General features: G+C 36.4%; 1 protein-coding gene across 3 annotated transcripts in view; it reads left to right on the top strand.

The window, feature by feature from the left end:
* The window catches only part of LOC127866837 (uncharacterized), a 219,225-nt gene that overhangs the window by 52,121 nt on the left and 150,767 nt on the right, over positions 1 to 16,337 (top strand). The window contains exons 8-11 of one of the 3 annotated variants that reach the window (XM_052407666.1): positions 2,470 to 2,607; positions 2,868 to 3,024; positions 12,085 to 12,274; positions 13,275 to 13,416. The exons of the other annotated variants lie outside the window; for them this stretch is intronic. Of the exons in view, the coding sequence (XP_052263626.1) occupies positions 2,470 to 2,607; positions 2,868 to 3,024; positions 12,085 to 12,274; positions 13,275 to 13,416 (627 nt within the window). The remainder of the gene's footprint in view (positions 1 to 2,469; positions 2,608 to 2,867; positions 3,025 to 12,084; positions 12,275 to 13,274; positions 13,417 to 16,337) is intronic. 3 annotated transcript variants of the gene reach the window in all.

Here is a 16,337-nt window from a genome sequence, read left to right as displayed (position 1 = left end):
CTTATTTTATAAAACTGTTATTGTTATGTTTTAGATTCCATGCTTCATATCAGATGTTTTATGTCTTGAATAAAAGTATCAAGAGTATTTGTTAGTACTATACTGACTACAGTAAAGGTGGAATGATAAATCGTTTTAGGTGTCCCGCTTTTGGGTCAAATGTCCCGACAATTTTTTATGGAATGTCCCGCTTTGGGCCTAAAAAATTATGGCATGTATGCCTTCATGGTGTTGATATCTATTCCACAGGCATGGCACTGAACAAGTACAGAGTCATGTATCCCTACATGGTGTTTATATCTGTTCCACCAGCAGGTTGCTGCTCAAGTACAGAGCCATATATCCTTACATGGTGTTGATATCTATTCCACAGGCATGTCACTATACAAGTATTGTCATGTATCCCTACATGGTGTTTATATCTGTTCCAGTGTTCTGCCGTGGATGCGCCCTTGCGTCATTGGCGCAAAAATAAAAGATTTGTCCCCACCCGTTTTCCGTATATGGGTCCGCGGGCGCACAGGAATTAGTAACAAAAACTAATCGATTCAATTTGTAAGTCGGTAAAGTAATCGAGTGAATGTGTAATCAGAACGAATTATTTCATTGGACGTGACGTCATTTTGCAGCCAATGGTAAATTTACTTTAATAACACTTTATTGCATTGGTAAGTTGAGATTATAACAACCAATCAAAATGGCGGAAAGTGACCAGCCGAAGAAAACAAAATCCATTTTAGTTTTTTTCCTCCGGCAAGTAAAATTAGAAAATATGGCGATAATAATAACAACACCCCAACAGAGTCTTTCCAAGTCCCGACATCGTTTAGCAATGACAAAAAGTCTGCCCCTAAACATACGTTCCAAGCAAATTGGCTTCGAAAATTGTCTTGGTCACTGTTTGACAACAACAAAATGACATGCACTTTGTGCATAAAGAACACACAAAAAACGCCTTTACTATCGGTAATTCTAATTATCGAACAAGTACTTTGACATGCAATACTGAGTTCAATGACCATAAATCTGTTCAAAGCTTTGTAAATATGTTGACTATTGTTTGACAGTTTTTAAAACTTTTTAAAATGTTCAAGGTTGAATTAGAATGTTACGTCCTGTGGACTGACTGTAAGAAGAAAACAAGCAAATTTAAGAGTGCAAGTAAAAGATAATTAGTTTCTGAAAATTAAATTCTGCTACAAATATATTTTTATATTATATATATTTCTGTGTCCCCAGATTTTTCCTTTTTGTCCCCACTTTTTTAACCCTATAACCCTAAAGGGTCCCTGTCCCCAACAGTAAAGATTCGCGGCAGAACACTGCTGTTCCACAGGCATGTCACTGATCATATACTGAACTGAAGTTAGTATAGAGCTATGTATTCCTACATGGTGTTGATATCTATTTCATAGGCATGTCACTGAACAAGTATAGAGCCATGTATCCCTACACGGTGATCATATCTATTCCACAGGGATGTCACTTAACAAGTAAAGAGCCATGTATCCCTACATGGTGTTAATATCTATTCCACAGGGATGTCACTTAACAAGTATAGAGCCATGTATCCCTACATGGTGTTAATATCTATTCCACAGGGATGTCACTTAACAAGTATAGAGCCATGTATCCCTACATGGTGATCATATCTTTTCCACAGGCAGGTCACTTAGCAAGTATAGAGCCATGTATCCCTACATGGTGTTAATATCTATTCCACAGGGATGTCACTTAACAAGTATAGAGCCATGTATCCCTACATGGTGATCATATCTATTCCACAGGCAGGTCACTTAACAAGTATAGAGCCATGTATCCCTACATGGTGTTAATATCTATTCCACAGGGATGTCACTTAACAAGTATAGAGCCATGTATCCCTACATGGTGATCATATCTATTCCACAGGCAGGTCACTTAACAAGTATAGAGCCATGTATCCCTACATGGTGTTAATATCTATTCCACAGGGATGTCACTTAACAAGTATAGAGCCATGTATCCCTACATGGTGTTAATATCTATTCCACAGGGATGTCACTTAACAAGTATAGAGCCATGTATCCCTACATGGTGTTAATATCTATTCCACAGGGATGTCACTTAACATGTATAGAGCCATGTATCCCTACATGGTGATCATATCTATTCCACAGGCAGGTCACTTAACAAGTATAGAGCCATGTTTCCCTACATGGTGATCATATCTATTCCACAGGGATGTCATTTAACAAGTATAGAGCCATGTATCCCTACATTGTGTTAATATCTATTCCACAGGGATGTCACTTAACAAGTATAGAGCCATGTATCCCTACATGGTGATCATATCTATTCTACAGGCAGGTCACTTAACAAGTATAGAGCCATGTATCCCTACATGGTGATCATTTCTATTCAACAGGCAGGTCACTTAACAAGTATAGAGCCATGTATCCCTACATGGTGATCATTTCTATTCCACAGGGTTGTCACTTAACAAGTACAGAGCCAAGTATCCCAACATTGCAAGGACGGAGGATGTGGTGTGGGACTTCTGTAAGCAGGGCTTGATGGCCTTAGAGCACATGGACAAGTTTGGCATCATACACCATGACATTAATCGTAAAATTCTATTTCTATATTTGTGTGATTGTCACTATGTGTAGTAAATTAGTATTAAAAAAGAGAACTATTTTTACTTGTGTCAAGCATAACTCAAAAAGTATCGCTGCTTAGGATATTATTTAACGAACATATTATCTATCTGGTCAATATGCTCATAAATATATTTTGCTTTAATTTGTTAAATATCCGACACTAAGAACTCCACCTTAAAGTTAATTTAGTTCAATTTTGTTTATTGAAAAAATTAATTTTTTTAGCGGACACTGTGTGCATCACTGAGCAAAATGATGGGTCTCTGCACTTGAAGATAAGCGGCTTTGGCTATGCAATGATTTTCCATCAGCCATTGAATATTGAAGGACCTACTCCAGAATATTTCTCCCCTGAGAGGTGCTTACTGATACTGCAGAAAGAGTGAGTGTTCTTGAGGTTAATTTATTGTATAGTTTTGTAAGAATCAACCATAACCAAAATTGCCAATAGAAAAATCATTTTGAATTACCCCTTCGTTACCAGCCTTTGATTGTTGTCATTCATTGTCAGTTGTGTATTCACAATTTCTTTTAAGGTGTCCATACTATAGGGCTTTTTTTCCTTCTTAGAGAATGGCTGTGGATGGCCATTTCACAATTTTGACATGGACATTTCACAAATCTATCATGGCCACAATACTTGCCAAAAACGGCCATTTTAAACTGTGAGAATCTGACTTTTATGCCCCCTTTCGAAGAAAAGGGGGTATATAGTTTTCGCACTCTCCGTCAGTCAGTCTGTCTGTCAGTCTGTCACACTTTTCGTGTGCGCTCTCTTAATTCAAATAGTTTTTATCCGATCTTTATGAAACTTTGTCAGAAGTTGTATCTAGACAATATCTAGGTCAAGTTTGAATATGGGTCATGCCTGGTCAAAAACTAGGTCACGGGGTCGAAAACACAAATCCAAGGGAAGTAATAAGCTTTAAATGGGCATAATTATCAGACCTGCCAAATTATATATATGTGTTAAATAAATCAAAGCGGTGCAGTAGGCAGCATTGTGTTTCTGACAAACACATCATGGTTAAAGGTCAAGGTCATCCTTCAAGGTCTAAGGTCAAAAATACAAATCCAAGGGAAGTAATAAGCTTTAAAGGGAGATAATTATGAATAGCAACTTGATATTTGGCATGCATGTGTATCTCATGGAGCTGCACATTTTGAGTGGTGAATCTACAGTCACGGTAGTGGCTTTTAATTATTTGCTACTAAAAATAGAGATCTGTTAGAGACAATTATTTTCAAGGAGATAATTTATATAATTATAAATCTCAGATTATATATTTCCTTACCAAGAATTTAAGTTCTTTTCAGTTACTGTACAGATTTTTTATTTTGATTATTTATAACTCAAATGATTGATTTGTCAAATGTTTTTTAAATGATATAATTATCATTTCTTTCCTGTACTAATTTGTGAATGGTAGGGCTCATTACATACCTGTGGACTTATGTCCATAGATACATGATGAACTCTGGCTATGATCTCTTTGATAAACCACAGGGCTTTGTTGTCAGTGATGTCTGACTTGGGTCATTTTTGACTGTCTACAGACCCCCCCCCCCTGGTTAGATTGGACAAAATCCAAGGGAAGTAATAAGCTTTAAAGAGAGATGATTTCTATACCTGCCAAATGATAAATAGAAATTTTATTGAAAAGCGGCGCAGTAGGGAGCATTGTGTTTCTGACGAACACATCTCTTGTTGGGCTTAAAACTGTTAAAAATGGCCATTTCACAATTCAAAATTACAATTGTTTTAATATTTAACTTAAGCGAGAGTAGATATTGACAGGGGTTAAGCTTTTGTATGGTTTTAGATAGAGTTTACCAGTCAAAATATTGTTTATCTAAATGTAAGTGGTTATTTGTTGATAAAAAGTATCAAGACAATGAAAATGTGATTTGAATGCATTATTATCCCCCGCCATAGGCGGAGGGATATTGTTTTGGCGTTGTCCGTCCTTCCGTCCTTCCTTCCAGCCGTCTTTCCGCCCATCCGGAGCCATATCTTGGAAGTGCTTTGGCGGATTTCATTGAAACTTGGTGTGTGTATATATATGGATAAGAGAATAATGCTCGCCAAATGACATTGTACACCGTCTGTTAATAACGGAGTTATGGCCCTTTGTATCTTGAAAAAATGCTTTTTTTGTGTGTCCGGAGCCATATCTTGGAAGTGCTATGGCGGATTTCATTGAAACTTGGTATGGATATGTATATCAATAAGATGATGATGCACACCAAATGGCATTGTACACCATCTGTTAATAACGGAGTTATGGCCCTTTGTATCTTGAAAAAATGCTTTTTTGAGTGTCAAATACAGGGCTTCCGCTGTCGCTCGCCAAATTCGCCAATGGCTATAATTTAGCAATTTCGGCGAATAAAATTATCTTTTGGCGAAAATATTCGGCGAATGATTTTTTTCCTGTCAAGTGTCACCCCAGATTTTAAACTCTTTAAACTGTAGACTGTGCTAAACTACAACACTGTGTTATTGACTGGAAAATTGGAAACGCAATCTGCAGCAACCTAGTCAGAACCGGGCATCGAGACAAGGGAAAGTGTCTGGTGTAAAAACAAAACAACGGTGTAACTGTACACCTTATCGGCTTAAATAAATATTTAAATCTGTTAATAGACTGCTGCCGATTTAAAACAATTTGAGTAAAAGCAGTAAGCGAATTATAAACCCATTTAAGAATTAATGAAAACATTAACAGTTGACTTGTTTGTAATTAATTCCGTCATAATTTGTTAAAATGCTTTACGTAATACTGCATCTAATTACAAAATTTCCCCGTAGATTACATTCGGTATCTGGCCACGAGTTTATCGTGGAATATTACATTGCAGGAACAAGTTAGTGTGTTAGCTATAACGAAGCCAACCAACCCCAGAATTTGCCGACCGATAAATAACATGGTGTTTTTCATGCCTGACTGATTATCCACCATTCGCATCTTAAGTGCAGCAGGGCTATATTTTGCGAGAATTGTAGAGTAAAATCGCATAGTAAGTTAATGAAAATACTAATATTGTCTTGAGTTGTTTGCAATAGTATTGATTTTAAATTAAATTTACCAATGACATAAGTTGCGCTACATTGTACGTATACCAAGGCAAGTGCTCTAATACAGCAATGTATAAAAACAAATATAAGTCTCTACTTCTTGACTTGCAACGAGCTGTCCAAAATGCTTGGCTTTAACTTTGGCTACATTTTCTAAAATTTGGCTACAAAAAAATCTATTGGGCGAAAATGTTGGCTACAGAAATTTCTGAGCCAGGTGGAGCCCTGAAATATAACACTTTTGTGTCTAGAAGCATATAGGCGGGGGATATCAATTCAACGAATTCGCGTGTTTAAATACATTTTAATATGGTGCAAGTCATAATCTTACTTTTACTATACTTATTCTTAACCAATTGAATTTCACAACTTTTACAAGGTTGCAACTCGTTTTTCACAATTTTCAGAAGTTCGCGACTCATTTTTTCACAATTTGGAAAAGTTCGCTACTCATTTTTCTCAAAGTGAGGGGGCCAGTGCCACTTCACAAAATCAGGAAAAAAAGTCCTGTACTAAGAAGTGATACAAATATCCACTTAAATCTTTTTAATATTAAGAGTTTATAAGTCATCAAGATAAATTGTATTGTTGCAATATATGACCTATGTAAAAAATATTAACAATAAAAAGGCTTATTTTTCAGTATTATCACATGCACAGGTGTTGGGCGTTTGGCCAGATCACTAAAACATAAATATGTCATAAAACAACATTTTTCTTCAATTTGACCCAAACAAATTTCTGATATAATATATATGAGCATATATATATCGGAACAAAATTGTTTGGTCACAGTGATGAAACATGTTGTTTTATAACCTATTGATTGTGTTTTAGTGACTGGGCTAAGCGCCCCACAACTGTGATCCCATGTTGTACAGTATATACTGATAACAGGGTTCGCCAAAACCGTCGGTCCGCCGGTCCTGACCGGCAAATTTTTCTAAGGACCGACAAGTGATTTAAGATAATCGGTCCGACTGACCGACACAATCGGATGAAAAATGGTTTCAAAAAGATCACTCAAAGTGTATAATATGCTATTGGATAAATAGAAGGTAAATGCTTTTTGTTCAACTTCTGTCAAAATCCTCTTTTCTTACCTTCATTTTGATGTTTTGATGTTTAAAGTTGGATTAAAATTGACTATCACTTGCGAGTTCAAAATCAACGGTCTTTGTTAAAAAAAGCAACCGAGTGCGTCCACCATTTTATTTGTTCCATTTAATTTCTCCAAAACAAAAACCGCATGAAAACTTGTTTCAACAGGCAATTGTGAGCATTTCTGTTAAATAGTTTCATTGTTATATTGTTCTGGAAAGGATATATTTTAATTTACACACCAACAATTTCTGAAATCAAAATTAGATTATTCACCCGATGTACTATATTTCGGATATTTTAAATTCGGACATAGGGATATTTATGTTTTGATTTGTTGTTGATAGTTTGTAGCAATATGTTTTGTGTTATTTCAGACAAAAAGAATAGATGGTGGTAATTATCATGGGCCTTTCTATCAAGAAATAGGTGTGAAAGACATTCATTTAATTGAACCTGGAAATCAACCACCTCAGCTAGTCTTATTTATAAGACGCGCAAAGAATTTAGAGATACTTTTTATATGGGCTAAATTCTTTGGAACTATTACCCATATAAAAAGTAGCTTAATATTTTAGAGCGTCAAAAATTTGGACTACCACCAGTGATTTTTGCTCAAATTTACAGCCGAATTTCGGCTGCTTCCCAATCGCAAAAATACTCGTTTTTTCCCAAAAATCTGACCAGAATTTCCCAAAAAAAAAGCCCAACTTCCCAAAAAAATTTTTTTTTTTTTTTTTTTTTTTTTTAGAAAGAAGTCTCATATAACTTAATTATGATTTCTTAAATCTAGGTCTCAACTTTATTTTTAAAACATCTTACAAAATATATAACTTGAATTTAGTCTTTTTAACCAGGTTTTCCGAAGGAAAAAACTGGTTATTAGATTTGCGAATACGGGCGGGCTGGCGGGCTGGCTAGCTGGCTGGCGGGCTGGCGGAATAAGCTTGTCCGGGCCATAACTATGTCGTTCATTGTCAGATTTTAAAATCATTTGGCACATTTGTTCACCATCATTGGACGGTGTGTCGCGCGAAATAATTACGTCGATATCTCCAAGGTCAAGGTCACACTTTGAGTTCAAAGGTCAAAAATGGCCATAAATGAGCTTGTCCGAGCCATAACTATGTCGTTCATCGTCAGATTTTAAAATCATTTGGCACATTTGTTCACCATCATTGGACGGTGTGTCGCGCGAAATAATTACGTCGATATCTCCAAGGTCAAGGTCACACTTTGAGTTCAAAGGTCAAAAATGGCCATAAATGAGCTTGTCCTGGCCATAACTATGTCATTCATTGTGAGATTTTAAAATCATTTGGCACATTTGTTCACCATCATGGGACGGTGTGTCCCACGAAAGAATCACGTCAATATCTCCAATGTCAAGGTCGCCACGACTAAAAATAGATTTAAAAAAAAAAAAAAACTTACAAAGGGGGTTAATTTTTTTTGGTCATTTCAAAAGTTCAGTTTGAGTTTTCTCCCTTTATCAGATTTTTTTTTCACAATGAAAACCTGGTTTTGTGACAATTTTGTCCCTTGTTTGTCCATAAATCATTCCCACTTTTGCCACTTTTATTGATTAAAAAAAACAAACAATTTGACCAGACTCCTTTTCTAGAAAACTCCCTGAATATGCACTTAAAAACAATATCACTTCTGTTACTTATAAACCTATTTAAAATGCTTAATTTTTCCCAATTTCATAGTTTATCGCGCTATTTTTCCCAATTTCACGGTTTATCGCGCTAATTTTCCCAATTCAAATGGCACAGGCTGTAACAAATTAAAGCAAAAAAAATCACTGACCACATCAGCTAAGAGAAAATATTTTAACAATAGGTGTTGTTTTAGAACTTGTGAAATCGGCTAACTAACAGAAATTGAAGTAGTGTGAATGGGTGTGTGAGATTAAGTCAAACTTGATTGGATGTCACCCTAACTTTTCAAGAACACGGATTTGTAGAGCTGTGCAGGCTAAAAAACAGTTTGACAAAAAGAAGTCGAAAAAGAATACCTTTGGTTTATATGTGGTTTATTATTAACCAGGTTTTCCGAAGGAAAAAACTGGTTATTAGATTGGCGAATGCGGGCGGGCTGGCTGGCTGGCTGGCTGGCGGGCTGGCTGGCTGGCTGGCGGGCTGGCGGAATAAGCTTGTCCGGGCCATAACTATGTCGTTCATTGTCAGATTTTAAAATCATTTGGCACATTTCTTCACCATCATTGGACGGTGTGTCGCGCGAAATAATTACGTCGATATCTCCAAGGTCAAGGTCACACTTTGAGTTCAAAGGTCAAAAATGGCCATAAATGAGCTTGTCCGAGCCATAACTATGTCGTTCATCGTCAGATTTTAAAATCATTTGGCACATTTGTTCACCATCATTGGACGGTGTGTCGCGCGAAATAATTACGTCGATATCTCCAAGGTCAAGGTCACACTTTGAGTTCAAAGGTCAAAAATGGCCATAAATGAGCTTGTCCTGGCCATAACTATGTCATTCATTGTGAGATTTTAAAATCATTTGGCACATTTGTTCACCATCATGGGACGGTGTGTCCCACGAAAGAATCACGTCAATATCTCCAATGTCAAGGTCGCCACGACTAAAAATAGATTTAAAAAAAAAAAAAATTACAAAGGGGGTTAATTTTTTTTGGTCATTTCAAAAGTTCAGTTTGAGTTTTCTCCCTTTATCAGATTTTTTTTTCACAATGAAAACCTGGTTTTGTGACAATTTTGTCCCTTGTTAATATAATAATTGTTTAATTATATCGACTTTGGACATGTTTAACCAGGTTTTCCGAAGGAAAAAACTGGTTATTAGATTGGCGAATGCGGGCGGGCTGGCTGGCTGGCGGGCTGGCTGGCGGGCTGGCGGAATAAGCTTGTCCGGGCCATAACTATGTCGTTCATTGTCAGATTTTAAAATCATTTGGCACATTTGTTCACCATCATTGGACGGTGTGTCGCGCGAAATAATTACGTCGATATCTCCAAGGTCAAGGTCACACTTTGAGTTCAAAGGTCAAAAATGGCCATAAATGAGCTTGTCCGAGCCATAACTATGTCGTTCATCGTCAGATTTTAAAATCATTTGGCACATTTGTTCACCATCATTGGACGGTGTGTCGCGCGAAATAATTACGTCGATATCTCCAAGGTCAAGGTCACACTTTGAGTTCAAAGGTCAAAAATGGCCATAAATGAGCTTGTCCTGGCCATAACTATGTCATTCATTGTGAGATTTTAAAATCATTTGGCACATTTGTTCACCATCATGGGACGGTGTGTCCCACGAAAGAATCACGTCAATATCTCCAATGTCAAGGTCGCCACGACTAAAAATAGATTTAAAAAAAAAAAAAAACTTACAAAGGGGGTTAATTTTTTTTGGTCATTTCAAAAGTTCAGTTTGAGTTTTCTCCCTTTATCAGATTTTTTTTTCACAATGAAAACCTGGTTTTGTGACAATTTTGTCCCTTGTTTTATTGTATTTTAATGTGATCAAAACCTATAAACACTAAAAAGGTACTCTCTTTTGTTGTGTTTTGATGTTATAGTTTAGTCGGACAGTGGGACTGACAGAAACTGATTCGGACTGACAAAAATTTCAAGTCTGTCAGTCCGAATTACTGACAGATTTTTCAAGTTTTGGCGAACCCTGTGATAAGATTGTATATTCAGTTAAAGAAAGAGCTTCCACTTTTGCTTATTATGCCATTCAATTTTTTATGCCCCCGGATCGAATGATCGGGGGTATATTGTTTTTGGCCTGTCTGTCTGTCTTTCTGTCTGTCATTCTGTCCCAAAACTTTAACCTTACAGAAAAGTTTTGCAATAACTTTTGAAATATTGAACATAGCAACTTGATATTTGGCATGCATTATTTGGCATGCATGTGTATCTCATGGAGCTGAACATTTTGAGTGGTGAAAGGTCAAGGTCAAGGTCAACCTTCAAGGTCAAAGGTAAAAAATTTAAAAATTTAATATAGTAAAGTTTTGCAATAACTTTTGAAATATTGAACGTAGCAACTTGATATTTGGCATGCATGTGTATCTCATGGAGCTGCACATTTTGAGTGGTGAAAGGTCAAGGTCATCTTTTAAGGTCAAAGGTAAAAAAAAAAGAAAAGCGGCCCATTAGGGGGCATTGTGTTTCTGACAAACACATTTCTTGTTTCATTTGACATCTGTTGAGAACACATCCATTTTATCAGAGTGCCTATCAGTCACTCCCTATGAAGTGGTTTGTGAAACCTTCAGAAGTGATCGCATTCTTCTTCTTCAAAGTTTAATAGGTTGAAACTAGATCTGTTTGTCCTTGAGCGACCCATACTCCCAGTCAGTCATAGGTCATTTACCTAACTCCACAGCTTGGTATAAAGGGTAGTGTCCTTGTGCAAGTTTTGTTAGTCTCTCTCAAAGAGAGGACATGACTGCAGACAGTTGTTAAAAATTTGCCATTTTATCGATTTAAAAAATCCAAATTAGACTCAAAATGGCTAGGAAAACTGAGACTGTGCATGACGGCTGAACTTTCTGAAACTAATGTTGAAAAAATCACTGATATATATTTAAGAAAAAGGACAGAGACATTCAGCTGTGAATATTACATGCACATGTGTATTCACATAATAAATAGCATTACATATAAAAGAGTGATTTTTTAATTTTTCCTTTTTCCTAAAAAAACGTTGCGTTTTTCCTTTTTGGACGGGCCTTGCCACCATTCCCCTTTAGGACATTAGGTGAAAAAAAACACTGTTGGAATCCAATTATTAAAACTTAACTGACTAAGCGGCATGATGTGGGTATTATTGGCACAACAGTGACAGTTCTACCAATGTTGTTTGTTTTGCCTCATCAGTGTTTATCTAACAACTATTTCTCATTGTCGTTTATGTTTGTTTTTGTCCCCTACTGGTGAAACCGGAGTGGACTTATGGTTTGTGCTCTGTCTGTCTGTCAGTCTGTCCGTCACACTTTTCTGGATCCTGCGATAACTTTTAAAGTTCTTCATATTGTTTCGTGAAACTTTAAACATGGATAAATGGCAATATGGAGATTATGCACATCATTTCATTTTGTTCCTACGTCAATATTTCTGGTTGCTATGGTAACAAAAAAAATATTTCGGACAATGGTGGAGTTTCACCGGTAGGGGACCATTTTGCTTGGCAATCTCTTGTTACTTCTGATTCTCATAGTAAGTTTCTACACATCAGAATTTTGAAAAAAATATTTCATTTCAGGTACAAATGTAACTTTGGTTTGTCTTATGATGATTTGAGTGGAAAGTCAGACATATTTGCATTTGGCCTTGTGGTTATCTTCATGTACATGGGATACCACATTCTACCTGCCATCACCAATGGACAGAGTAGCTTCGATCAGTTCTACCCAGAGCAGAGGGATATCTTTCGCAAGATGCTGATTGTTCAGGTATTTTTTGAAGGCTAGTTTGCATATGATGTATGAAATACAGACCTAGCATGGGATTGTTCATGGGGTGAGTGGGAACATAAGGAACAAGGGCATGCTATCAGTAAATTTAGGAGGTTTGTTTAAATTCTCCTTAATAAAAAATAAGATATATTAATAAAAATTGTTACATAGATATCTAACTAATAAATAGGCTTGAAAAGGATTGCCTGTTGAATGGGTGGGATCAAGTCCAAGGTAAACTATGTATGAAGCGGTAATATTGCTGTTAATTATAAGCAATTTTATCAAATATTCATTAGAAATTATAGTGCAAAAATGTACTACATGTATATTAATGCTCACTTTGCATATGTAAGGTTTTTAACCAGGTTTTCCGAAGGAAAAAACTGGTTATTAGATTGGCGAATGCGGGCGGGCTGGCTGGCTGGCTGGCAGGCTGGCTGGCGGGCTGGCTGGTGGGCTGGCGGAACAAGCTTGTCCGGGCCATAACTATGTCGTTCATTGTCAGATTTTAAAATCATTTGGCACATTTGTTCACCATCATTGGACGGTGTGTCGCGCGAAATAATTACGTCGATATCTCCAAGGTCAAGGTCACACTTTGAGTTCAAAGGTCAAAAATGGCCATAAATGAGCTTGTCCTGGCCATAACTATGTCATTCATTGTGAGATTTTAAAATCATTTGGCACATTTGTTCACCATCATGGTACGGTGTGTCGCACGAAAGAATCACGTCAATATCTCCAATGTCAAGGTCGCCACGACTAATAATAGATTTTTTTTTTTTTAAACAAACTTACAAAGGGGGTTAATTTTGTTTGTTCATTTCAAAAGTTCAGTTTGAGTTTTCTCCCTTTATCAGATTTTTTTTTCACAATGAAATCCTGGTTTTGTGACAATTTTGTCCCTTGTTTAACAATTTTACCTATGCATGGCGCCAATCATGTAATTTGGTTGCCTTGAAAAATTGTACATGTTTAATGGTTGACTTTTCAGGTAGCTATATTTAAGGGCAATGACCATGCTAAATTGCTGATACCAGATATTTGCCCACTGAATATCAGGAAGCTCCTGTTAATAATGTTGAGGCCTGACTTTGAAAAACGGGGTTCAGCCAGTCATCTCCTGACAAAACATGGTTTGTTCAGGCTTTCTTCAAATCAGCTGTGTAGTAAGCCTCTAAGCCCATGATAACCACTTGCTTGACCAATCACTTAGGCTTTCTGTGTGTATTTCTTTCTTTGTAATTTGATCTATTGCTTGGTTCATAAGCGGTTCCTTTTACTGTATGTTGCACTGTCTTCTCTATTCACCATCTGATCTGTATCTTTGCCTTGTATTCTACAATTTACTGCCATATTAACAGCTGTGCAGTGTTTGACAAATGGTACTTGTATTAAGCACTTGTGGGTTATTTGGTGTGTTTCCCTTATTATTTACACACATTTGTTAGTCCATGTTCCTTTAAGCTACATGGATTGTAAGCTCTTCAGCTTGTGTCTGTTACTTGATTTGGTTTGTGGTTTATTTCAGTTTTATTATCATGTTACCTGTCTGCCATTTTGTTAGTTTTATTTCACTTTACTTGTCTGCTATTAATTATGTCATATATATTATCATGTAACTTGGTCTGCTATTCTGTCTGTTTTATAACCATGTCACTTATCTGCTGTTCTGTAAGTTATGTAAATTGATCTGGTATTCAGTCAGTTTTATTTTCATTTCATTTGTATGCTTTCCTGGCAGTTGTATAACCATGTATTCTGGTATTATGTAAGTTATATAATGATTGTATGTCTGTTATTCTGCTAGTTTAATTATCTTGTAATTTGGTCTGCTTTTATATCAGTTTTAATCTCATGTCATTTGGCATAAAATTTTGGAATTTAAGCTGAAACAAAATTACAGAACCTTATTTTGTTTTCGAGTATTAAGTATACAAATATCATTTTTATATGTCAGCAAGTCCCATTTATCTATGTAGAAGGTTTATATGTATCCATACATGTGTCATGGGGTCATAAGAGTGTCTGCGACAGGTCTTGATATTTTGTGACTTGGTCTGCTTGTGAGTTTTGTTTGCTATATCTTGAGGTTACTTGGTCTGTAATTCTGTCACTTAATTGGCGTAGCTCTCTAAGCCAAGTTTTAACCTTGCTGAATATTTATCATTGTCCAGTTAATTCTTGAGAAAATTTCTCAGCTGTAGGCTCAAACAAATAAATGGATTTTGTGTGTGTGAAAAATACAGACTGCTAGAAATAGAAAACTTGCTATTTTCTTATGCTGCCTCATTTACCTTTAAACATAATGGAATTGACTAGTTTGTGTAGTGTAGTGTAAACATAATTTTCATTCTAAATGGGTTAATTGATAAATTATAGGGATGCAGCATTGCATTTTTATGCTCCCCCAAATTTTTTTTGGAGGGAGCATATAGTCGCCGCTACGTCTGTCCATGCGTGTGTCCGTCCGTTTGTGAACAATTTTTGTCCGGGCTATTTCTCAGCAATTAATGACCGGAATTCAATTAAACTTTATGGGAAGCTTCACTACCAAAAGGAGATGTGCATATTATCAGCCGGTTTTGGTCGGATGATTTTTCACAGAGTTATGGCCCTTTGAAATTTTCCATTAACTGTACATATAGTGCAATTCTTGTTCTCCCAACTACTAGAGGTTTCCTTTTATCTGAATATATAGTGCAATATTGTGACAAAAAAACCTTTGGGGAGCATCACCCGTCTCCGATGATTTCTTGTTCAATGATATAATCTGAGATTTCAGTGTGAAACTATGTTTCTCTAATAAAAAGACTGCGGATACTGCAGTTTCAAACTCAATCATCAAAATCAATGCACTGTGTATATGCCCCATTATATAGATTTGGCACATTTTCAGCACCAGAGCATTTATACCTAAAGGCTATGCTTTCTTATTAAACAAGTACTCCCATATTGCATTATGTGCAGTAGTATATTTTATACCATACAAGTATTGATGTTCCCTATCCAGATCTATTTTTTTAGCTCACCTGAGCACAACATGCTCATGGTGAGCTTTTGTGATCGCCTTTTGTCCGTCGTCCGTCCGTCATCATTATTTGCCTTGTGAACACTCTAGAGGCCACATTTATTGTCTGATCTTTATGAAACTTGGTCATAACAGTTGTCCTAATGATACCTCGACCGAGTTCGAAAGTGGGTCATGCTGGGTCAAAAACTAGGTCACTAGGTCAAAAAAATGAAAAACCTTGTGAACACTGTAGAAGTCACATTTGATGCCCAATCTTCATGTAACTTTTTCAAAATGTTAGTTTTAATGATATGTTGGTTGAGTTCAAAAATGGTTTTGGTCCATTGAAAAACATGGCTGCCAGGGGGCGGGGCAGTATTCCTTATATGGCTATAGAGAAACCTTGTGAACACTCTAGAAGTCACAATTTTTGCCCAATCATCATGAAACTTGGTCAAAATATTGGTTTTATTCATATCTTGGTTGAGTTTGAAAATAGTCGTGATCAGTGAAAAAACATGGCCCCCAAGGGGTGGGGCAGTTTTCTCTATATGTATATAAGAAAACATGTGAACAGTCTAGAATACACATTTTTTGTTCAATCTTCATGACATTTGGTCAGAAGATTTTTTCCTGGATACGACGGTTCAGTTCAAAAATGGTTTTGATCCATCTAGTAACATGAACGCCGGGGGGGGGGGGGGGGGGGGTTATTTTCCCTAAATTTATATACTAAAAAAGCTTGTGAACACTCAAAGTCACATTTTTTGGCCAATCATCATGAAACTTGGTCAAAACATTCGTTTTATTGATATGTTGGATGAGTTTGAAAATGGTTGTGATCAGTGGAAATACATTGCCGCCAGGGGATGGGGTAGTTTTCTCTATATGTATGTAAGAAGCATTTTCCTTATATATATATATATATAATTTTAAAAAATATCTGGGTATTAAAAACATAGCCGCCAGGGTGGGTGGGGTAATTTTCTATATACTTTGGAACACCTTATTTTTAAAGTCAGTCTTCTCATACCAATAATTTGA

Source organism: Dreissena polymorpha, chromosome 2 (genome assembly GCF_020536995.1).
Source record: "Dreissena polymorpha isolate Duluth1 chromosome 2, UMN_Dpol_1.0, whole genome shotgun sequence".
Lineage (NCBI taxonomy): Eukaryota > Metazoa > Mollusca > Bivalvia > Myida > Dreissenidae > Dreissena > Dreissena polymorpha.
This window is presented reverse-complemented; position numbering and strand designations above follow the sequence as displayed.